Genomic DNA, 23,192 nt, shown 5'->3' on the forward strand with positions numbered 1-23,192 from the left:
GAAAGCATGAGGTCTCGGTTCTTGCAGGAGGGAAGGTCAGGCTTTCTTACACCATACAAAAACTTAGGCAACAGGGAGTTTGCTCAAGGTCACAGAGACTGTCTGGGCTTTAGAAACAGCTGCTCTTGCTGAGCCTTTATCATAGGTCCGCGTCTCATGGTGTTTCTGCCTTTCTTCCCATGGCCCTTTTATCAGTCAGGGTCCCAGCAGGGCACAGACTGCATGCTCCCTCTGGCTAACTGAGTTGAGTTTAATGAAGGGACTATCTACAAAACTGTGAACAGAGCTGAAGGAACAGACAAGGCTCACCAGTTCTCTAGGTCCTTGGGTGTAAGGGGTCGGGCGAGGGGGCGAGAGGGCGAGAGGGGGTTGAGAGGAGCGCCGCGACTTGAGGTTCTCTTCACACCTGGAGGGGGCGCTGCCTCCTGGGCTCTGACTTTGCGGGTTTCATCTCTAAACTGCCAGAGCCAGGCAATGAATGCCTGAATATGCAAGAGTCTTGGAGTCAGGCATCCTGAATTTGAATCCCGACCCTGAGTCACCTCAACCTTCTGAGCCTGGGACCTTCTTTGTAAATGGGAGTAATAACAAAGCCTGCCTGGTGGGGTTGCCGTATGGATTAAATGAGATAAGAACAGCTACTTACTATGCTTACTAGGTGAAAGCAGTCTTCAACTATTTGCTCAATGAATAGATTCTGCTAAAGCGCTTTATTTATGCCATCTCACATTAATTAATTAATTCCTTTTAAAAGGATTTACTGAGCATCTAGTCTACGCCGGACACCGATAATTTGTGAGTCTGGCATTTCGACCGCCGTTGGGCCGGACAGAGGGGAGGAGCTTCACGGATTCCCCGCCCACGACAGCGAGGCTCAATGGAGTCCGTGGAGGAGGCGAGTCCCTCCCACTTCTCCGTGGCAGTCCCGGAAGCGGGCTTGAGGTCGTTGCTGTATTTCCGGTGGGTTCGGAGGCTCGCTCCCGCCGCTGCAGTAGGTCCGGCTGCTGTCCAGCCTCCTCCGGGAAGATGTTCTACCATGTGAGCAGGGCACGGGGTGGCGGCGAGGGCAGGGTCCAGAGGAGGAGGGAAGCGGAGGACCGGGACTAGGGGCCGCTTCTTGCCTCACATTCCTGCCGCTCCTAGCCCGGTCTCCATCCCCGTTTCCCCGCAGATCTCCCTGGAGCACGAGATCCTGCTGCACCCACGCTACTTCGGCCCCAACCTGCTCAACACGGTGAAGCAAAAGCTCTTCACCGAGGTGGAGGGGACCTGCACCGGCAAGTGAGTGTCGCGCCCTCCGTGTCGCCTAAGCAGTGAGCACACGCCTCCCTATGCCTGCATCCCCTCCCCAACTCCTACACATCCTGACAGGTTCTGCTACCTACCCTGGCGAGCCCTCTCACTCTCCCAGGAGCCCCAGGCAGTTAGATGCTTCCTGCTTTGGGTTCCCACGATTCCCTCTGCGAAGCTGGGTAACGGAGCTTCCTTCCTTCAGCCAAGATTGGTCATTCATTTACTCTGCAAACATTTCTAAAGCTCCAGCTGTGTGCCACGCTCTGTGTCAGGCCCTGGGAACAAGGCAGTGAAAAAGATAGAATGAGGTCCGCCCTTGTGGAGCTCACAGTCTCTTGATTCTGCTGCTTTTCTGTATCCCAGGGACCTGGCATGGCACATCTTGGGCCTCACTAAAGGTTTGTTGAATGAATGAGTGAGCAGGAGAAAGCAGATTGAGAGTTAGGGGGAGGAAGGAAGAGGACTGAGACTTGACCATCTCTGGGCTCTGCACAGAGGAGCCTCGTACACGGTGATGTAAATGAGTGAGGATGAGCAGGGCTATAGAGTACTTGGGCCTCCAGCATCAGAGTAACTTGCGGTGTTCTTTGAACATACAGGTTCCTGAGCGCTTCATCTCATGTCCCTACAGCATCACGACTCTCTGGGGGAAGGCCTGGGAATATGCTTTTTTTTTTTTTTTTTTTTGAAAAGCACTTGTTATCATTTAATGAATCTCCCACTATGTGGCTTCAGGCTACCAGGACGCAAGCCCCACCGACACCCTTAATCTTCTCCACAGCTCTTCTGCTGAAGAATTTGGCCTTCATGATGACAGGCTGCTTTGGGAGCTTTCCCTTCCCCAGAACTTTGTAGTAACCCGATCGCACCACATCAATGATAGGAGCAGCTCCAGTCTTGTTCTTGGCAGCATTTACCCGTGTCTGCTCACCGACCAAGGTCCACAATTTATCCAGGTTGACAGTTGGGCAGAAGCTCTGGTTCCTCTTTAAGTGGTAATGCCTCATACCAGCTTTCCCAAAGCATCCTGGGTGATATTTGTCGAAGTTGATCCTGTGGTGATGCACGCCACCAGCATTACCGCGGCCTCCCGGGCGCTTCCGGTGTTTGCCGATGCGGCCGTGGCCGTGGCTCACGTGGCCCCTAAGTTTCCGGGTCTTCCTTAGTCTGGATGGCATGTCAGCGACCGAGACGAAGAAGCGGAATATGTGTTTTAATAAGTTTCTCCCAGGTGATTCTGAGGCATCTCCAAGATTGAGGTCTCTTGGCTCAAGGACTTGCAGCCCTTTTGGACATTTATTGTGGAATTATGAGAGCAGCATTTGGCATTTTAGATGCTGATGATTGTCCTGTCTCCTCTTGATTATTAAGCTCTGTGGGGCAGGGGTGCCATCTACTTCCCCTTTGTGCTGCCCCTTTACCCCCAGGCTCAGTGTCTCTTGTGGCAGATGGTTTTAGAGGCTTTTCCACACACAGTGCCTTTCTCCTTCTCATCCTCCTTGCAGGTATGGCTTTGTAATTGCTGTCACCACCATCGACAATATCGGTGCTGGTGTGATCCAGCCAGGCCGAGGCTTTGTCCTTTATCCAGTTAAGTACAAGGCCATTGTTTTCCGACCCTTTAAAGGGGAGGTCGTGGATGCCGTTGTCACTCAGGTCAACAAGGTAAGGCCATCAGGGGAGGTAGTGGAAAGGTCCCTCCCTTAGAAGATCTGGGATGGATCCCAACTCGACTTGTTAATAACTCTGTGTCTTTGGCCACATCACTTCTTTGTGCTTCAGGCTTCCTCACCTGTCCGATGGTATGGTAATCTTGCTCTGCCTCGCTCAGGGGCATGTAAGTCATTATTGATAGTCAAAACAATAGTAGCCTCCATTGATTGAGTAGTTCCTCTGGGCCAGGTTATGTGCAAAGCCTCACAGTGACTCTGAGGTGAGTGCTTTTATCCCTGTGCTTTTTTCTCCAGGCTGAAGCTTGGAGAAGTTGTCTACTGGCCAAGATCATGTGGCCAACAGGGGTTCAAATTCCAAGTTCCGACAAGTTGTAGGCCTCAGTTGTTTACCACTACACTTCCTTAACTTAAAACGAATGCTTGAAAAAAAGAAAGAAATGAAAACAAATGCCAAACTTCAGAGTGGTTTCAAAACATGAAGAATATTATTGATATTAGGAACCAGATAAGGACGGGAAGCTTAGAAGACTTTGGGGGACAAAAGAAAAAGCAAGGTCACTCATTTCCCTTCTAGGTTGGACTCTTCACAGAAATTGGGCCCATGTCCTGCTTCATCTCTCGACATGTAAGTCTGGGCACACTGGGTGGGTCTAAGGAGGAGACAGGTATCATGAGCATCTATTGAAGCATCCTTTTAAAGTACTCTTACCCAGTTTCACCTTCCTTTCAGTCCATCCCGTCAGAGATGGAGTTTGATCCTAACTCCAACCCACCATGTTACAAGACAATGGATGAGGTAAGGGGGTAGGAAGAAGGCAGTGAGAGGGGCAAGAGAATGAGCCACTCGAGGGAGAGTACTGGCCTGGGGGTGTCTCAGGATACTGTTCCCTCCTCCCCAGGACATTGTGATTCAGCAGGACGATGAGATCCGCCTGAAGATTGTGGGGACCCGTGTGGACAAGAATGACATTGTGAGTCTCTTGCCTGCCTCTGCCAGGCAGAGCTGATGATTTCTGCCTACCCAGAGTTCCTGGGGGTTTTGTGCTCTTCTGCTTGGAAGAAGAAATGGGTGGGTGGAAGGCCTGAGGCTGAGGGTTAGAGGATAGCTGTGTGCCTGCTCTGGCTTCATTTCCCTTTTTACCCTTTCCTTCTGCAGTTTGCTATCGGCTCCCTGATGGATGATTACTTGGGTGAGTGTCAGGGTCATTGCCTGGAGGAGGGGTTTGTGGGTACAGTGGGTGGATATGGGATTTAATGCCTGAACCACAGATGACAGAAACTCTCCTGTTGTCTGCTTGGAAGACCTAGGACATGTGCCTCTTGGGATGGGAAGGCGATGTTTAGGGCTGCCCCAAGCTCTGGGTCTAACCAATGTGCTTTGCCTGTTCTCGGCAGGGCTTGTGAGCTGAACACCATGACCTCCTACCTTGTTTAGTCCTTATCCAGGAGGTGTGACTGTCACACTTCCCGTGTTGTCCAGAGGCCCAGTCTGGCTGCTGTGGAGGAGGCAAGGAAGGTTTCTTGTCCTCAGAAGACATCTGGCTCTTCTTGTGGCTTAGCAGCCACTCCCAGATTTCTGACTGTGTGTTCTAACCATAAAAGGTCCTTGATTCTCATGGAAGTGTCATCTCCTTCTTTCTTTGGTAAGAACAAGTCTGTTTTTTTTTTTCGGCCACGCCACGCGGCATGTGCGATCTTAGTTGCCCGACCAGGGAGTGAACCTGCGCCCCCTGTAGTGGATGCGCAGAGTCTTAACCACTGGACCGCCAGGGAAGACCCAGAACAACTCTTTTTTTTAAAAAGGCTGGAGGACCAGTTGCTTGCTAGCCCCTCTTTTCTTGGCCTGATGCCTTACCTAGCTTCACCCACCAGGGGATCTGACTAACCCTTTTGCCAAGGTCTAAAGTTGACCTCACTAAAGGGAAGGTGCTAGTGTTGGGTCTTTGGCTTCCAGTAAATGATACTATCATTAGAGCCATTCTAAGCCCCAATCTATCTATCTATTTATTTATTTATGGCTGTGTTGGGTCTTTGTTGCTGCGTGCAGGCTTTCTCTAGTTGCGGTGAGCGGGGGTTACTCTTTGTTGCGGTGCATGGGCTTCTCATTGCGGTGGCTTCTCTCGTTGTGGAGCACGGGCTCTAGAGCGCAGGCTCAGTAGTTGTCGTGTACGGGCTTAGTTGCTCTGCAGCATGTGGGATCTTCCCGGACCAGGGCTTGAACCCGTGTCACCTGCACTGCCAGGTGGATTCGTAACCACTGCGCTACCAGGGAAGTCCTAAGCCCCAGTCTAGTTTCAGAGTATTTGCCCTTTCCCCAGCCTTAAAAATAACCAAGAGTATAGCTGAGGAGAGGGAAGAGGAGACAGCAGGTAGAGAGAGGTGAATAATAGGACAGTAATGATACAGATTGTGGGGGTCCCAGCCCTTCTCAGGATGGGCACATAAACTACAGCCTTTATTTGCTTATCAATTATTAAACTAAACTGAACTGAAGATATGAAAGGGCTCATAATCTCCTTAGGGTAACACAACAGAAATACACGAAATAAGAAGATTAAGCAGACACGCTACCCTCCCTCACACTATGTCTTTGCAGTACTATTTGTCTACCTTGGAATGCCTTTTCCCAACCTACGGGCTTGCTGCCTAGGAATCTATCAAATCTCAGTCAATTTTTTTTGTTGTTGTTTTAAGCTCTCCTTGACTTCCTTGGGAAACAGAGCTGTGTCGTAGAAAGCACAGTATTTGGGTTGGTACAGAGCTGGGTTGCAGTCCTAGCTGGGTGACCTTATGTTTCCTCATTGTAAAATGATCATATAACCCTCTTTGGATGGTTGCTGCTAGTATCCGAGATTGTATGTGCAAGTGCCTGGCACAGAGCCTGGCCCATGATAGGTACTCAACTGTTAATTATCATTATTGTTATATGGTGCATATAAAGCCGTGATTATCACCTGGGGTGATCTTGGCCTCCAGGGGACATTTGGCAATGACATTTTTTGTTGTCACAACTGGGTGGGGATGCGACTGCCTTTTAGTGAGCAGAGGCCCGGCAGGCTGCTAATATCCTACAATGTATAGGACAGCCACCCCACAACAAAGAATTATCTGGCCCCAAATGTCAACCGTGCCAAGGTCCAGACCTGTTATGAAACATCCAGAATACTGCCTTTAACCTGGTAAGGAAAAGGCATTTGAATGTGTTTCCCTTCCCCTCGCCTCACCACTCCTGGACAGAGGTAGGCTCTTCCATTCATAACCTCTATAGTATGTCATAAAACACATTATTTCCTTATTGTTTCCCTTTCCATTTTTTTATTACATAAAATTTCAATTATTTTATTGAGATAATTATAGATTCATATGCATCCCTTTGATTTTTGTATCTCCAGTTCTCAGCAGTGTGCCAGTTTTCCCAAGTGTGTTGAACCCAGGAAAGTTTCTGTGCTGGATTTGCAATGAATTTTGCCACGGAAACAATGTTCAAATTGTGAAACCACTTCCCAACACTGAGTTGATTACAGAGTTGATTACGTAGGTTGCAAGGATTTTGCCTAGGCCCTAAACATGTGTCTCACTGAGAGTAAAGTTCTTCCCCAGTTCTCAAATGGAATCATGCATCTGTAAATTGTGTCGGGGATACCCCAGTAGTAAAACCAGGCCAGAAGGAAGAGACTCATGGACAGAGAAGCAGCTCATGGAACTGCTGGTGAGGATGTGGGGTGTGGCACTGAGAAGGCTGGCACTGGATGGGGAAGCAAGTAAGTGGGGATGGCCTGGAGATGGTCCTGGACTCTTCTGATCTGTTAAGGTTTGGTACTAGGGGAGTCTGGAAGTTACAGCCTCTTTTTTTTTTTGGCCATGCAGCTTGGGGATCTTAGTTCCCTGACCAGGGATTTAACCCAGGCCCTCAGCAGTGAAGCACAGAGTCTTAACCACTGGACCACCAGGGAATTCCCAGGAAGTTACAGCCTCTTAAAGAGGTCACAGGCTTAATAGTGACAGGAGTATGTGCCTGGTAACATGTTAAATCCTTTACACACATTATTGAATTTTCACAACAGTTCCATGTAACATTCTGTCACCCCACTTGACAGATGATAAAACAGTTCAGAGGGATGAACTAAACATGCCTAAGGTCGCACAACAATGAGTAGTGGAGCTGTTATTTTTAAAAAAATTTTTTAATCGTCTAACTCTAAAACCATCATAGCTTTTCTTGCCAGGCATTGGTGGCTGGGGAGTGAGTGGGAGCCACCTTTCTCCCATCTATGGCCATGTGGGTCTCATTACTGCTTTGACTCAAGCTGGAGGCAGATCAGCCCCAGACAGCTTGCATGCAGCTTTACTGCATCCTACAGGCCTGCAGGCCATCCTCTCTTCACTGTCTCATGCTACCAATGTTGCCAATGGCTGCCCCTACCAATAACACCTTTGCAAGGAGGTCTGCCAGCAGCCAGGAGATCTGAGCTGATCTCAGACTCAGAACCTCAGAGGAGCCCCCCCTTCCCTTCATGCATAGGTGGGCAGACACTCCAGTGACCAAGCACAGTCCTGAAACTACTCCAAGTATCCTTCTGAATATGACTGGAAGAGACTCAGCAGGGTCACAGTCCCCTTAGGTGGTGTTGCTATGGCAACCCCAGTCCCATCCATCTGGCTTTCTCAGCTCTGGTCTCAGAGGATCTTTTCTAGAGGCAGCCGCATCTAACCCTGAGAGGGAGGAAGGGCAAGGATTTATACATTCATGCTCCCCTACAGAAAGCTCCTTTCTATAATAGCCCATTGCAAATGGTCCCATCTTGGATGAACATAAAAGAATTAATTCACTGTCTGCCCCGTGACGTGTGAGTGAAAATTCAACTACCAACTGTCAATCTACATTTTATCTCATTTAATCTACAATAACCCTGTGAGGTGGGTATTATCACTCCATTTTGTAGATGGGGGAAATGCGCTTAGGTAATTTGCTCAAAAGCACTATCAGAGTTTGAACCCATGTCGGTCTGACTCGCTAAGCCCACTGCTTTTCAATTGAGAACTGTCCAAGTTCGGGAAAGCGTGTGCGTGTAAAACGGTCAAGGAAGTGTGCGAGGTAGGTGAGGGCTTATATTTGGCTTATTGGACAGAAATGGGGAGGATACGAGGTAGGGTGCTCGAATGGGTAGAGCCCTGGAGTCTAGAGCTTGCATGGGGTGTTTCTGACCCAGTCAGAAGACCCTTTTGCCGGCAGAGAATACCTACTGAGAGCCCCATCCAACCTTCGGGAAGGGGAAGTGGCAGGTGATGTGGGAGAGGTAAGCTGATCCCCACCAAGCGGGCAGCAAAACTAACGCAGACGCCAAAGTCTAAAGCATCAATGCATTCGTGTAAATGCAAGTGTTCGGAAACTCAGGAGTAGACAAGGGAATGCGGACGCTCTCCTCGAGAACATGGTTATTAAGACGTACACCAAACCATACACACCCCACAAAGCTCCCAAGAGCTGTTGCTTTAAGAAGCGCGAGTCTTCAGCATCACGTGACCTCTGGCGCCCTGAGCCTTTTACGGCGCCATCACAGTGGCCAATCGGGTAGCGGGAAGTCTTTTGGTGGGCGGGAACTCCTCAAGGCGCCCGTCGATTGGCTGTGTTTGTAGAGGGCGGAGCCTGAGCGCCGAGAGGGAATTAGTGCGAGCTGGGTGGGGGAGCGCCGCCGCCGCCGCCACCGTCACCGTCACCGTAGCCGTCTCGGTAACCGCCTCCGCCGTGCCGGAGCCCTCAGGTGAGCAGGCCCGTCCTGCTGTGGGCCGCGCGCTCACCGGCCTGGGAGCCAGCTCCGCTGGGGGCCCGCCCCCTTTGCTGACCACGTGACCCAAGTTCGGTAACCTCTGACCTCCTCCCCCGTACCCCACCACCTCTAGATCTAGCATGAAGCGAGGCTGGGTGGGAGGATGCGCAACACGGAGACCGGTAGAAGTCAGTTCTCACGCGTCGTTAACAGTATGGCTAGTGGCTGAGGATGTGGAGGAGAGGAGGTTGAAGAGCGGGAGACCTTGGTCGGAGCCCGGACTTTGTGGATTGTAATGTGGGCACGTAACAGGGACAACTCCTCGGCGCCTTCCGTGTGGGCAGGACTTCGTGCTCCCATTTTACAGGTGGAGAAAGAAGCTTAACAGTTATCCATTGGCGGGTTTCCAACGCCAAGTCTCCTGGCTGGGAGTCCAGGCCTTGTTCCCCACAGCCCGCCGCTCCTCATGATTAGAACGATAGTTGAGTTCTTGCTGCCTACCCAGGTAGTGCTCGCCAGATGATTTTGGGAAAGTCATTTAACATTTAACCTCTTTGAGCTTTGATTTCCTTGGCTGTGAAATAGACATAATACTTACATAATACGTATCTCATTGTTAATGTGGACAAAATGAGGCGTAAGCCATATAAAGCACTTAGCTCGATGCCTCAGGCATAGCACGTGCTTAGAAAAATCGCTATTCTTTATTCGTTTTTTCAGCAAGTGTTTATCGAGGGCGTGTTATGTGCAGACGCAGTGCCTGACGCTGGGGATGCAAAGGTGAGCAAAAAGGCATGATCCTTGCTGGCATGGAGCTTACAATCTAGTGGGGAGGTAGGTGTTAATCGGAAAGTTACACAAGTATATAATTACAAACTGTTAACTGCTTTGGAAGGTAAAGTACTGGCGCATGGTGGGGGTCTGAGCAGAGTCCCCTGAGCAAGCGACATCTGAGACTGAGATCTGAAGGAGCGACTAGGAGCTCACCGGACAAAGGGATTGGGGGTAGAGGAGGAGAGCGTTTCAAGTCCAGGAAACAATGTATGAACGTCCTGAAATAAGGTGTTTTTGAGGAAATGGAAAGAGGCCACGGGTATGCAGAACACGAGAGAGTGGAAAGAGGTGTTTGCAGATGCAGCCACACTTGCAGGGCCTTGGAGCCGTGGCACAGGTTAGTTTTTTATTCCAAAGGCAATGAGGAGCCATTGGGAGAAATGCTGCAGGGAGACCAGGTAGGGTGCCCGCTGGATTTAGAGACCTGGAGGTCACTGGTGACCCACTGAGCCTTGTCAGAGAGGAGTGGTGGGGCAGTGCCTGGGTGGGTCACCGTGAAGCTGGGTGGGCGTCGCTGCCCATGGTGCTGATGCCTCACTTTGGTCCGTGAGGGCCAACCTTCCAATTGTGGGCTGTGCTGTTGGAGTAGTCACCAGCCGCTGTTTTCGTGCCTTCTTATTCTGCCATATCCTGTGAACGGAAGAGCAGGTTCCCGCTTTTAGGGCTCATGGCCAAACTGGGGAAGACCAGACACATGGGCGGAAAGCCCAGCTACTAAAAGCCTGCCAGTCCCAGATGGCACATGGGGCAGGAAGACCTCAGAGGACAGGCTGCTTCTGCCTTAGGAAAGAAAGAGGAGGGTGTGGGGGCTTGGAGTAAGGTGGGGGACAGACCAGCCCAAGCCCTGGCAGTGGGGCGCACGGCAGGTTGGAAGACACGAGGCGGCCTTACTGGGGGGACGGGTCAGCTTGATCAGCTGTGGGGATTTGGGACCAAACACGGTATGCTGAGCCAGGGAGTTGGGACTTTCCTTTTATGAGTGGTGGAGAAGTATTGAAGACTTTTGAGCAAGGGACTGTCAGAGTAAAAGTAGTGTTTTCATCAGTGTTTAGTCCGTAGCGGTTGTAGCAAGGATCAGAAGGAAGAAGGCATGAAGTTTTTGTTTATTATTAGTGATTGTAACACTTTCCATTTGTGTAGCGTTCTAGACCCTGAGTTTCTCCTCTCTCATTGCCTTTCATCCTCACCTCAACCCTGTGAGTTAGGGAGGGCAGGGATTATTGCCACTATTTTACCGGGGCTCAGACTGATGAGGATCTCAGCCGGGTTCACATTGGAGGTGGTAGAGCAGGGCTGGGACCCAGTTCTGTGCAACCCAAGGCCAGGCAGTTTCTCAGGTGGCACTGTTGTCTGCCCTCTGGTCCAGCTCAAGTCTGTTTCTTGCTCTGAGCCTCAGGTTTCCTCACCTGGACACTCAGAGCCATTGTGACTCCTTGTTCAGGGATTGTGGAGCGAGAGCAGCGAGACTGGTTTCGAGGGCCTTGAGTCAGGCTCACAGGCTCTGAGGGAGCCTGGGCTGGCCTTTCACACCTCCCTGCCCGCTCCCAGCTCCATCGGGGCCATGTCGGAGCGAGAAGAGCGGCGGTTCGTGGAGATCCCTCGGGAGTCCGTCCGGCTCATGGCAGAGAGCACAGGCCTGGAGCTGAGCGATGAGGTGGCGGCCCTGCTCGCAGAGGACGTGTGCTACCGGCTCAGAGAGGCCACCCAGGTACACTCCCCCTCTCCTTGTCCCTCCCTTTGACTACCCCTCCCCCAGGGGTTTATTCAGCAAGTATGTGTCAGGCACCTACTTACTCCCTGCTCAGAGGGAATGCAGTGGAGGCGGTCCCCGCCCTCTGCAGAGCCCGCTTCCAGCCAGCTGGGCTTCCAGCGAACAAAGCGCTTGCTGGGCATCTTCTCGTGTGCTGCTCACTGCACACCTGGCGGGCAGGCCAGGCAGGTTCCTAGTCACATCCTGCACATGAGAAACTGAGTCACAGGGAGGGGATGTGACGTTGGGAGTTGTTTGCCCCCCGTTCCCTGTCCTTTGACTGACTCTGTTCCTCCGCTCCCAGAATAGCTCTCAATTCATGAAACACACCAAACGGCGGAAGCTGACTGTCGAGGATTTCAACAGGGCCCTCAGATGGAGCAGCGTGGAGGTGAGTGGGCTGCCGGCTGCGGAAGGCTCGGTTGGCACGAGCCCTCCTGCACGCCCAGCTCGGGGCTGGCAGTGCAGCGAGATGTGAAGACCCAGTGCACACACGACGGAAGGTCACAGCCACCACAGCACATGTGCCGGGCCTAGCCCCCAAGGGCCAGGAGTTCAGAGAGGGAGAGGCGGCCACGGAGACCAGGACGTTAGGGAAGAGATGGAACTCGAGCTGAACCTGAAAGGGAGGCTGGGATTAGGCTAGGTCACAAGGAAAAGAGGGCATTCTGGGTGAGGGAGGAGCCTGAGCACAAGTGTAGGGGTTAGAATGTCCTGCATAGTTGTTCCGGGGCAGTGGGTCCAGGGAAGAAGATCATGCTTAGAAGAGAGGAGGGTTTTCAAAGTTGGGCAAGTGTGAGGTGGAGGACCAGCAGCCTGTGGGTGGGGTTCTGAGTCCCTGTGGATCCGTGAGGAGGGACCGCATTCTACTCCTTGACTCAGTGAATACCGGATGCTCCAGCCAAGTTCCCGGTGAAGGGCCTGGATCCCCGGGCATCCCCCCTCTTCTCAGGACCTCTGGACTTCCCGCAAACATAGGCTCCGTGCCCTGGTCGGTAGAGCACCTCTTCCCTCCCTGGATTCGGCCCAATCGTCTCTTCACTCAGGCTGTGTGTGGTTATGGGTCCCAGGAGGCGCTGCCCCTGCGCCCTGCCAGGGAGGGTGAGCTCTACTTCCCCGAGGACCGAGAGGTGAACCTGGTGGAGCTGGCCCTGGCCACCAACATCCCCAAAGGCTGTGCCGAGACAGCTGTGAGAGGTGACCGCCGGGGTCACGCATGGGGTGGGGACAGGAGTTGGGTCGTCGGAGGGGTGGTGGCGGGCTGGCTGGTGGACGGGGCGGAGCTCAGAAGGGTGGGTGGTATTACAAGGGGCAGAACCCCAGGCTGACCCATCTCTCTGCTCTGGTTCTAGTTCATGTCTCCTACCTGGATGGCAAAGGGAACCTGGCCCCTCAAGGATCGGGTAAGGGGCAGCGTGGGGAATGGGCCCTCTGCCTGGACGTTCCTCCGTTAGGAGCTGAGGGTGGTGCCTCTGCACCTCTGAGTCTTCATCTGACGAGAATTTTCTGTGCCTGAGGGGTGCCTGCCCTGAGCGGGCACCGCTCCCTGCCCAGAGGCCTCAGAGTTGGAGATAGCGTCCCAGACTTAAGACCGATCATGATGCCATGTTGGATGCTAGTAGAGAAGTCTGGGCAGCTTGCTGGGGTCCCTGAGGTGTCACGCTTCCAGGGTCTGCTGAATGGAGCTTCGCAGGGCCTGAGGCTTATGACCTTGGAACTCGGGGACTAAGCAGGAGTCTGCCCGGGAGAGGACAGGTGGGAGGCAGCGTACAGAGCTGGGTGTGGAGAGCTTGCAAGGTCAGGGCTGAGCGGGCTGCTCACAGGGGCTGGCAGCTCTGTGCTCCTGGAGTCCTGTCGGAATGGGCTCCTTGTGGGAGTGTGCGAATGGCGGTGGTTGTTGGGGGGAGGCGGGGAGGCTGGGAGAGGGCAGGGCTCCACCCTGACCACCTTCTGCCCACCCTCTGGCAGTGCCCAGCGCTGTGTCTTCACTGACTGATGACCTTCTCAAGTACTACCAGCAGGTGACTCGGGCTGTGCTGGGGGATGATCCACAGCTGATGAAGGTGAGCACGTGGGCCTGAAGTGGGGCACAAAGTCCAGCTTTCAAGTCCTCATGGAATTCCTTCAGATGCCTCCTTCTGAGCTCTGAACGCTGAGTGACTGATGCGGCAGAAGCTGCTCCTGGTGGCGGCGTGGTGCTCTGTGGCTGGCCCTCCGCCAGCGCTGACTCCCCTTCCTACTCTAGTAGGAACCCTTGTTCCTTAGGGAATGGGCAGCTCAGCAGGGCCCTGTGGGGGGGCTCAGGTGGTCAGCCTCCCCACACCTTAACCCAGAGCCCACCCTTTGGGGCATCTGTTGACCTGGAGCCACACGGGGCATCCGCGTGGTAGCTTTCATTTGCCTGGACTTGAGAGGGAAGGGAGGAGAGGAAGTAGAGGGAGCCAGGCTAGGGAGCCTGGCCAGACCCCGGCCAGCCCTGCTGCTTTAGCCCCTGGGCTCCACAGGGCCCGCTGGACGGTGCCTGTGCCGGGCCTCTTCTGTCCAGGGTCAGACCAGGACTAGTTTGGTGGTCTGCTTGACCATGTGGCCTCTCTCTGTTTGAGGGTTTTACATCTTCCATGTCTGGCTGCTGCTGCTATTTACCTTGCAAAGTTAGGACTGTTGTTAACTATACTTCCCTGCCTTAGAAACTTGGCTGCTGGTCCCTAGGCAACAGTGCAGTCAGTGGCTGGATGTGGGGCCTGGGAGCTGAGCTCCTTCCTCACTAGCTGCTGTCCGCTTTCACAGAACCTGAACTTAGGGTCTTTATCCAGAGGAGTTGGAAGGGCACAGGTGGTGGAGGTTCAGGGCTAAGATGGTTTTACTCATTTACCTACTCTCTTTTCTCCGCTTATCAAAGTAATACCAGGGGACTTCCCTGGTGGTCCAGTGGTTGAGAATCTGCCTTCCAATGCCAGGGACATGGGTTCGATACCTGGTTGGGGAACTAAGGTCCCACGTCCCACATGCCGCGGGGCAACTAAGCCTATGTGCTGCAACTACTGAGCTCGCACGCCACAACTAAGACCCAATGCAGCCCAAAAAAAAAAAAAAAAAAAAAAAAAAAGTAATACCAGCATATGTTTATAATAGAAGTACTGTAATATAAAATCATACAAAGTAGAAAGTGAAATTCTATAGAATCACCCACTCACCTTTTTTTTTTGTATGTATAAACTATACATAGTTTACCATCAACCAGTGGTATTATACTAAATGGCCGGTTTTAGAATAATTGCTTTACTCAGTTAAAAATATGTTGGATATTTAGGTTGTATTCAGTTTTTTATTATTACATTACCGACAGTGCTATCTGTATGTGGGTATGTGTGAGTGGGTTTCTTTTGTAGTGGGTTAAATTTGTAGAATTGCTGAGTCACAGAGTTTGAACGTTTAAAATTTTACTACATAGGTGCTAAATTGTTCTTTAAAAAAAAATATCAGTTTATACTTGGGGCTGGTGGATCGTGCAGTGTGGCCCCTTCCATTTCAGGTTGCTCTCCAGGACTTGCAGACCAACTCGAAGATCGCAGCGCTCCTGCCGTACTTTGTTTATGTGGTCAGTGGGGTAAGTGACCAGACTGCAGGGGAGGATGTTTTGTGGGGAGGAGATGATGCAGCAACCTGTAGGGTTCACGGCAGGTGCCACCAGAAGAGCAGGCTCTTGTGTGCCCTTGTGTCCCCCTAAGCACCCCTCTCCTCCCAACAGGTGAAATCTGTAAGCCACGACCTGGAGCAGCTACACCGGCTCTTGCAAGTGGCACGGAGCCTAGTTCGGAACCCACACCTCTGCCTGGGGCCCTATGTCCGCTCCCTGGTAGGCAGTGTCCTCTACTGTGTCCTGGAGCCACTGGCTGCCTCCATCAACCCGCTGAATGACCACTGGACTCTGCGGGATGGAGCTGCCCTCCTGCTCAGCCACATCTTCTGGTAGCTACTGGGCCTAGTGCTGATCGAAGGGCAGGACTGCTGTAGAGCTGAGTGGGTTGGCGTAGGAGATGGGGTGAAACTTCTGGCTTTGAGGCTCTATGTTGAGAGGTCGGGAGCCTCTTCCCTTCGATCTTCCAAGCTGGTGTGCCGTGAACCCGGGGATTCTACAGATGGGTGACGAACGTTCCAGGGGTTTGGTCCGTCAGCCCTCAGGTCCTGGGCCTCTCGGCCCAGACGCCTCTTTCACTCACCCCAGTGTGCCATACAGGTGCTGTTTTCTCTGTGTGCCGGGACTTGAGTCCAGCTGGGCAGTGCTGTGCCTCATTCCCCTGACTGAATGTTGCTCCCGCAGGACTCATGGGGACCTTGTAAGTGGCCTCTATCAGCAGATCCTGCTGTCCCTGCAGAAGGTCTTGGCAGATCCTGTGAGGCCTCTCTGCTCTCACTACGGGGCTGTGGTGGGGCTGCATGCCCTTGGCTGGAAGGTGAGGACCCTGGCTTTTCTCGCAGAGCTGTAAGAGCTCCCATTTGTAGTTAGAAAGCCTTTCTTGTCCAAGAACCTGTCATCTCTCTCCATTTTTTTAGGTCTTTCACTGTCTTTCAGGATCCTTTCATAATTTTCCCTGAAGAGAACCTACAAATACTTTATACAGTTTATTCCTAGAGTCTTGCTATTTTTGATACTGTTGTAATGGTGTCTTCTTTTCATGGTATTAATTTCTCACTGGTGTATAGAAACACAATTGACTTGTGTATTGATTCAGCTACTTTATTAAACTATCATTTTTAACTGTGGATTATTCTGGGTTTTTAAGGTAGATCATACCGTGCAAATAATGACAGCTTTGTCTTTTTTAAACCTTATGCCTTTATTTTTTTGAATTCTCTTTTTTTTTTCTGGGGGGGCCACACACCACACGGCTTGTGGGATCTTAGTTCCCTGACCAGGGATCGAACCTGGGCCCTTGGCAGTGAAAGTGCGGCGTCCTAACCGCTGGGCCACCAGGGAATTCCCAAACCTAATGCCTTTAATTTCTTTGTATTATTTTATTGTTAGGATCACTAATATCCTTTTACATATGATGATAATGGGCATCCTTGTCTCATTTCCAATTTTAAAAAAGGGTTAACAGTAACCTTTCCTATTTAGGCTGATGTTTACTTTGTGTGTTTATAGAGAGATACCTTCCTCAGGTTAAGGAAGTTATATTGTTAGTTTTATTATTACTTTATGTTAACTTTTATCAAATGCTCTTTCTGTATCTTTTGAACTGATCCTAAGATTTTCCTGCTTTTATCTGTTAATGTGGTTAATTGTATACATAGTGGTGTCTTTTTTTTTTTTTTTTTTTTTTTTTGGCTGCATCACACAGCTTGTGGGATCTTAGTTCCCCAACCAGGGAATGAACCCCGGCCCCGGCAGTGAAAGTGCTGAGTCCTAACCACTGCACTGCCAGGAAATTCCCTATATAGCTTTTCTAATAGTAAACCATCTTTACATTTCTAGGATAAACTCAATTTAGTCATGGTATACAGTCTTTAAAAAAATACAGAACTTTTATTGGAATATAATATATTTTTTATATACTGTTGGCTTTACTAAAATTTTATTATTATAATTTTTAAAATTATTATTTATTTTTGTTTGCATTGGGTCTTTGTTGCTGTGCACGGGCTTTCTCTAGTTGCGGCGAGCAGGGGCTGCTCTTTGTTGTGGTGCGCGGTCTTCTCATTGCGGTGGCTTCTCTCGTGGAGCACGGGCTCTAGGTGCTTGGGCTTCGGTAGTTGTGGCTCGTGGGCTCTAGAGCGCAGGCTCAGTAGTTGTGGCGCACGGGCTTAGTTGCTCCGCGGCATGTGGGATCTTCCTGGACCAGGGCTCGAACCCGTGTCCGCTGCATTGGCAGGCGGGTTCTTAACCAGGGAGGCCCTTTACTGAAATTTTAAATGATTTATCTCTATTCATGAGTGAAATCAATCATTAAGTTTCCTCACGTACTGTCCTTACACGGTTTTAGTATCAGGGTTATACTGGCTTTATGGGATGAGGTAGGGAGGGAGTATTTATTTTTTATACTTTATATTTTTAAATTAAATTTTATTTTATTCAGACGCTCTTTTCCTTGAGTGTCTGTAGATTGTAAATTCTGGCATGGTGTTTTGTGGTTATACTTTTAACTATTATGGTTACAGAATTATTTGAGCTTTCATATCACCTTTTTTTTTTAAAGATCTCTTTATTTAATTTATTTTTGGCCGCATCGGGTCTTAGTTGTGGCAGGCAGGATCTTTCGTTGCGGTGCGCGGGCTTCTCTCTAGTTGTGGCACGTGGGTTCCAGAGCGCGTGGGCTAATTATTTGATCTTTCATATCCCCTTTTTTTTTAAAGATCTCTTTATTTAATTTATTTTTGGCCGCATCGGGTCTTAGTTGTGGCAGGCAGGATCTTTCGTTGCGGTGCGCGGGCTTCTCTCTAGTTGTGGCACGTGGGTTCCAGAGCGCGTGGGCTCTAGTTGAGGCGCATGAGCCCAGTAGTTGTGGCACAGAGGCTTAGTTGCCCTGCAGCATGTGGGACCTTAGTTCCCTGACCAGGGATCAAACCCGCATCCCCTGCATTGTAAGGCGGATTCTGTACCACTGGACCACCAGGGAAGTCCCAAGCTTTCATCTTTCTTGAATCAGCATGAAGTTTTATTTTTCTAGGAACTTGTTAATTTTATCAACATTTTCAAATTCTCAGTCTGTGGCTAACCAAAGAACTTATCCATATAAGCCTGACGCAAACGTCACCTGCTCTGTGAAGTCTTGAATGCTTTCCCCTAAATTAAACATAGGATTTAAAATTATATAACCAGAGTCCAGGTCTCTGATCAGTTGTTTGTTTTTGCACAAGTGGTCTGAACTGAGTTCCACGTTACATCTACGCCAGGACATTACTTGGCTGTATAGGGTAGCAGTTGGCCACTAAATTTCTCTGTTACCAGGGGGCATTACTTATACCCTCTTAGCCTTTGGCACATATGTCAGTGATAGTGGGGTCACTTTGTATTGTTTCTGTATGTCTTTGTACCCGATCTTTGTTCCCAGTGCTTAATTAAGGCTTGGGCATCCAGGAGCTTCCAAACGTTGGCTGAATATGCCAAGCAGGGAATTTAGGATTGAGCCCTAAATTCAGGACCGGAGATAAAAGTAGATCTTTCAGGGGAAATGGTACTTGGGAGGCAATAAGCAGAAAAGAGGCACTCACTGCATTCTTCTCTCCCTTCCAGGCAGTAGAGCGAGTCCTGTACCCACACCTGTCCACTTACTGGACAAATCTGCAGGCTGTGCTAGATGATTATTCAGTATCGAATGCCCAGGTTAAAGCAGATGGGCACAAAGTCTATGGAGCCATTCTGGTGAGTGCCAGCCCCTTCCAGCCTCTCCTCCCTGCACGAGCACAGCAGCTCAGCTGGCTTACTTTGGAACACTTGATAGGCCCAGGTTCCTCGTATCCTAGTCCCTCTGCTCTTGCAGGTGGCTGTAGAACGACTGCTGAAGATGAAGGCCCAGGCAGCAGAGCCCAACAAGGGTGGGCCAGGCAGCAGGGGGTGCCGGCGCTCAGACGACCTGCCCTGGGACAGCCTTCTCCTGCAGGAGTCTCCCTCCGGGGGCAGCGCTGAGCCAGGCTTTGGGTCTGGTCTCCCGCTGCCGCCAGGAGGCGCGGGGCCGGAGGCTCCTTCCCCTTCGGTGACCCTGGCGGACATCTACCGGGAGCTCTACGCCTTCTTCGGTGACAGCTTGGCCACCCGCTTTGGCACGGGTCAGCCCGCGCCCACGGCCCCGCGGCCGCCTGGGGACAAGAAGGAGCCGGCGGCCGCCCCGGACTCGGTGCGGAAGATGCCGCAGCTGACCGCCAACGCCATGGTCAGCCCGCAGGGCGACGAGAGCCCCCGGGGCGGAGGCCCCCCGTCGGCCTCTGCTCCCACCGCCTCTGAGAGCAGGCCGCTGCCGCGCGTGCACCGGGCGCGAGGGGCGCCCCGGCAGCAGGGCCCGGGCGCCGGCACACGCGACGTCTTCCAGAAGAGCCGTTTCGCCCCGCGCGGTGCCCCTCACTTCCGTTTCATCATCGCCGGGCGGCAAGCAGGGAGGCGATGCCGCGGGCGCCTCTTCCAGACTGCCTTCCCCGCGCCGTACGGGCCCAGCCCGGCCTCTCGTTACGTGCAGAAGCTGCCCATGATCGGCCGCACCGGCCGCCCGGCCCGCCGCTGGGCGCTCTCGGACTACTCGCTGTACCTGCCGCTTTGAGGCGGCGCTGGCCTCCGAGAATAAATCTCGCGCCCGGAAGTGACGTCTCCGCGCTCGTGGGTCGCGCCGGATGAGGCGGGGCTTGGGCGGTTGGCTCCCACGGCGGCGCTTCCTGGTGGCGAGGGAGCCATGGCTCTGCCTTGGCTGCAGCGCGTCGAGCTCGTGTTCTTCGCTACCGCCTTCTTGTGCGGAGCCGTGGCGGCCGCGGCACTGACCCGGACCCAGGTGCGGCTGCGGGACGGGGCCGGCCGTCGGGCCGGGTAAGCGGGGGGGCGGGCAGGCCGATCCTGACACGGAGAGCCCGCTGCTGTCCGGGCCGGCGGGATTCTGGCGCGCTGCTCCTCAGCCGGTGGGGCGGGTGAGGCTGGTCGGCGGCGGAGTTGCATCGGCTGTAAACGCGCTCCGTCGATCCGTCCGCCCAGGTCATACTCTGGCCAAAGGAACGAGTCCTCAGGAGAGTCTTAACAGCATCAGATGTAGCCCGGCCTGGTGACTCCCTCTGCATAACCTCTCCCTGGCTGTGAAACAAGTTGGCCCAGGCCCCCCTAAATCAGACACTGTTGTGCTAAGCTACTCCAAGAAATAAAGCTTAGTGTAGTGGAGGTGATCAAACTACCAATTGGTTGCAACAATGTGTTAAATGGCAAAATAGTGATGTAGCAAAAGCCACAAGTTTAGGCTGTTTATCGCAGCCAGGCAACCCTGTTGATAAACAGGTTCATTTAATCCCTATAAGTAGGCGCTATTACGCCTGTTTCACAGATCAGAAAACATCGGAGATAGCTGAAGGTCACACAGTTCTGGTTCTACTCTAGGATTTCTGCACGAGGGGAGACCAGAACTTGTGAGGCACCTCTGAAGCTCTTTGTATTTTATAACTACCGCCTATTTCCTGATCCTTCTGGCCACTCACTGCAGGTTTGATTTCCCCAGCGGACTCATTAACGTACTGGCCCAGAAACAGGAACCGACAATGCAGCAATAACTCCCTAGAGCGGCCCTGGTCTAGATTATCCCCAACACCTGCCATGCGCCTGCATCCAGAGGCACTAGCCTGAAATCTAGGACTCAGCAGCTTCTTTCCGCAGGGCTCCTTCAGTGGCAGCTGTCCCCTGTATGGTGTGGCTGCCCTGAATGGCTCCTCCCTGACCTTGTCCCGACCCTCGGCCCCATCTCTCTGCTACTTTGTGGCTGGGGCCTCTGGCCTGCTGGCCCTCTACTGCCTCCTGCTTCTGCTCTTCTGGGTCTACAGCAGCTGCATCGAGGACTCCCACAGGTGACTGCCCACTCTGAGGGCCGGGGACTGAGGTGGGAGGAGTCCCACCTCAACCACAAGGTTTATTCTCTCCCTCCTTATAGAGGCCCGCTAGGGCTCCGCATTGCACTGGCCATCTCAGCGATAGCCATCTTCCTGCTCTTAGTGTCTGCCTGTATCCTTCGATTTGGCACCAGTTCCCTCTGCAAATCCATCATCTCCCTGAATGTAACTAGGTAATGGGAGGGGGAGGGAAGCCTGGCTGGGGCCGACTACCTACCTTCCTTCTGTAGAGCGGATCCTATACACCCCGTTTGATATCCCCATCAGTTCTCAGAGGGGCACTGGAGCACAAGGGTGTTTAGGGTATGTCTCCCCTTTCTCACAACTGTCTGTTTGACCTCACAGCTGCTCTGATGCCCAGAAAACTCCATGGATACCCCCTGGAACCACTCTGCAGTTTTACTCCAACCTACACAATGCTGAAGTGAGGTCCTGGGATATGAAAGACTGGGTGGAGATTGAGGGATACACAGATTCACATAATGAATCATATAACACAATCTGTAGTTGTAAGAGTGCTCACCAGTGTACTCTGAGCTTGGCTTACCAGTGAGGGGCTGAGAGGAGCGGAAGGCTCGACGGCCTGACAGTGAACAGCTAAGAGTGGTATGTGGGTGGGACTGGACTCGAGATGGGCCCACTCCTCACACTCGTGTTCCTGTCTCCCACAGGCCTCTTCCTGGGTGAATCTGGTATTGTGGTGCGTGGTCTTGGTGCTCCAGGTGGTGCAGTGGAAGTCTGAAGCCACCCCATACCGGCCTCTGGAGAGGGGGGACCCTGTGTGGAGCTCTGAGACAGATGCTCTCGTTGGGCCACGCCTTTCCCATCCCTGAAGACTCACCAAAGCGTACTCCTGCCGCCAGACTCCGTGCCCAAGTGCCTGCAGTCCTCTTGCCCCCACATGGCCCACACGGCTGGGAGCCTGAGTTTTCCCTCCAGGAGGGAAACATGATTAACAGACCCCCTCTTCCTACAGCTGTTTTTGTACCAAAGTATTATATTACTTTCTTTCTTCACCTCAGTACTGAGTTCTTGGTGTAAAGCACTGTAGGTAGGGTGGATGGGAGTAAGAAGTGAAGGCGAAACAGGCATGGATCGTAACTTTGAGGTACTGACAGGTAGCTGCCCTTGGGATGTCTGCTCCTTTATTTGCGGTTAAGGAATTCTGGGCCTCCTGTGTGACCCTGGTTGTCACCCCATCCCTAAGGTTCAGTTTTGATGCCCCTCTGGGAGGGGTGCGTGACCTGAGGTGGTTTCTTCACAAGCTACGGTAGGCACCCACAGTGTTGTCAAAGAGTTTCGTGTTGGGGAAATGGCCAGCTTTGTCCAAGAGGAAGTAGAATCGTCGGCCTTTGACCTTCAGAGGCAACATGGCAGGGACTTCACCCCGGTGGGCCATGCAGGATACTTGGTTCAAGGGAACTGTAAAATGGGCACCCCAGCCAAAGGGGGCATGAGTGGTGAGGGTCACTTGCTTCCCTCCAGCCTGTAGCATCACTGAGCGCACAGAGCGGAAGGAAAACAGAAGACCAGCACCAAGTACCAGCGTACCTGCAGGAAGAGCAAAGATTGGGGTTTTCCCTGGAGAGCTAAGAAGCAACCCTTACGGTGTGCCCCCCGAATAAAAAAAAAAAATTGTGATGATAGTAACATTTACTGAGCCCCTCTTACACCCCAGTCATGTATCAGTCATTCCTCCCAAGAGCCTTAATAGATGTTCATCCCCATTTTAAAACAGGGTCCAGAGCGTAAGTACTAACTCGCTCAAGGTCACAGAGTGAGAGGCCGACTTCAGCCTGAACCTGTACGAGGCCTTGGCGCTTGGGGACGTCCAACTCCAGTGCACACACCTATGAGGGTGGCCTGCCCATCCTGGAGGGCTGGGAGCCCCTTACTCTTCTTGCCCAAGCAGACAGGACTGTGCCCGCCCTCCTCGACCCACGCCGGGAAGGCAGCCCACACCTTACCGATGGCGCCGCAGCCGACGGCAAGGCCGTAGCGCCAGAGCGCGGAGCGCAGGTCCAGGCGGCCGCGGCCTGGGGACTTGGCATTTGGAGGCCGAGTGGAGGCCGGGGGGCGGGCCAAGGCGGCAATGGCTAGGGAAGCCCAGAAGACGCCCTGGCCAGCGCAGAACAGCCCGAGGACGGCGAAGAAGCGACCCCGCTCGTGCTCGAAGAGCAGCACGTCCCGTGGCGGGGCCGCGTCATGCAGGGCCCGGCGCGCGGGCAGGGACTGCAGCGTTAAGAACAGCCGCACAGCCCCACGCCGCCCGAGAGCCGCCATGGCCCGAAGCGGCGCCGCTTC

The 23,192-nt window shown here is 52.5% G+C and overlaps 5 protein-coding genes across 12 annotated transcripts; 3 read left to right on the forward strand and 2 right to left on the reverse strand.

Moving 5' to 3' along the window:
* The first annotated feature begins 897 nt into the window (after window positions 1-897).
* Window positions 898-4,587, forward strand: POLR2G (RNA polymerase II subunit G). 2 transcript variants are annotated; one of them, XR_003678094.2, is made up of 8 exons: window positions 898-1,038; window positions 1,172-1,281; window positions 2,799-2,958; window positions 3,541-3,591; window positions 3,697-3,762; window positions 3,844-3,937; window positions 4,123-4,156; window positions 4,362-4,587. XR_003678094.2 is itself a non-coding variant. In XM_007109967.3 (8 exons), exons 1-8 carry the CDS (start codon window positions 1,027-1,029, stop codon window positions 4,373-4,375), a joined length of 519 nt encoding a protein of 172 aa, XP_007110029.1. In that variant the 5' UTR covers window positions 898-1,026; the 3' UTR covers window positions 4,376-4,587. The 2 variants fall into 2 exon arrangements, 1 of the variants encoding a protein (XP_007110029.1); XM_007109967.3 differs by having other exon boundaries at window positions 3,866-3,937.
* LOC102977167 (60S ribosomal protein L27a-like) lies at window positions 2,010-2,508 on the reverse strand. Its single transcript, XM_028483366.2, has one exon. The coding sequence runs from the start codon at window positions 2,469-2,471 to the stop codon at window positions 2,025-2,027; it is 447 nt and encodes a 148-aa protein (XP_028339167.1). The 5' UTR covers window positions 2,472-2,508; the 3' UTR covers window positions 2,010-2,024.
* Window positions 4,588-8,624: 4,037 nt separating the features above from the next.
* TAF6L (TATA-box binding protein associated factor 6 like) lies at window positions 8,625-19,613 on the forward strand. Of its 6 annotated transcripts, none has more exons than XM_007109978.4 (12): window positions 8,625-8,728; window positions 9,455-9,568; window positions 11,117-11,276; window positions 11,623-11,709; window positions 12,365-12,515; window positions 12,671-12,721; window positions 13,287-13,381; window positions 14,851-14,925; window positions 15,067-15,287; window positions 15,640-15,772; window positions 18,553-18,681; window positions 18,800-19,613. In XM_007109978.4, the coding sequence occupies exons 3-12, from the start codon at window positions 11,130-11,132 to the stop codon at window positions 19,568-19,570; spliced, it is 1,860 nt and encodes a 619-aa protein (XP_007110040.1). In that variant the 5' UTR covers window positions 8,625-8,728; window positions 9,455-9,568; window positions 11,117-11,129; the 3' UTR covers window positions 19,571-19,613. The 6 variants fall into 6 exon arrangements, with proteins under 6 accessions (XP_007110040.1, XP_007110036.1, XP_007110039.1 ...); XM_007109974.3 differs by having other exon boundaries at window positions 9,455-9,514; XM_007109977.4 differs by lacking the exon at window positions 8,625-8,728 and adding an exon at window positions 8,783-8,822 and having other exon boundaries at window positions 9,455-9,514.
* On the forward strand, window positions 19,598-21,904 carry TMEM179B (transmembrane protein 179B). 2 transcript variants are annotated; one of them, XM_055082142.1, is made up of 6 exons: window positions 19,598-19,830; window positions 20,386-20,488; window positions 20,659-20,846; window positions 20,930-21,061; window positions 21,234-21,312; window positions 21,560-21,904. In XM_055082142.1, exons 1-6 carry the CDS (start codon window positions 19,700-19,702, stop codon window positions 21,719-21,721), a joined length of 795 nt encoding a protein of 264 aa, XP_054938117.1. In that variant the 5' UTR covers window positions 19,598-19,699; the 3' UTR covers window positions 21,722-21,904. The 2 variants fall into 2 exon arrangements, with proteins under 2 accessions (XP_054938117.1, XP_007110034.1); XM_007109972.4 differs by lacking the exon at window positions 20,386-20,488 and having other exon boundaries at window positions 19,604-19,795.
* A 93-nt stretch (window positions 21,905-21,997) lies between these two features.
* Window positions 21,998-23,188, reverse strand: TMEM223 (transmembrane protein 223). The gene is made up of 2 exons (XM_007109996.4): window positions 22,856-23,188; window positions 21,998-22,439 (listed from the first exon to the last, which is right to left on the reverse strand). The coding sequence occupies exons 1-2, from the start codon at window positions 23,169-23,171 to the stop codon at window positions 22,147-22,149; spliced, it is 609 nt and encodes a 202-aa protein (XP_007110058.2). The 5' UTR covers window positions 23,172-23,188; the 3' UTR covers window positions 21,998-22,146.
* Window positions 23,189-23,192: the final 4 nt, after the last annotated feature.

Source organism: Physeter macrocephalus, unplaced genomic scaffold (genome assembly GCF_002837175.3).
Source record: "Physeter macrocephalus isolate SW-GA unplaced genomic scaffold, ASM283717v5 random_25, whole genome shotgun sequence".
NCBI lineage: Eukaryota > Metazoa > Chordata > Mammalia > Artiodactyla > Physeteridae > Physeter > Physeter macrocephalus.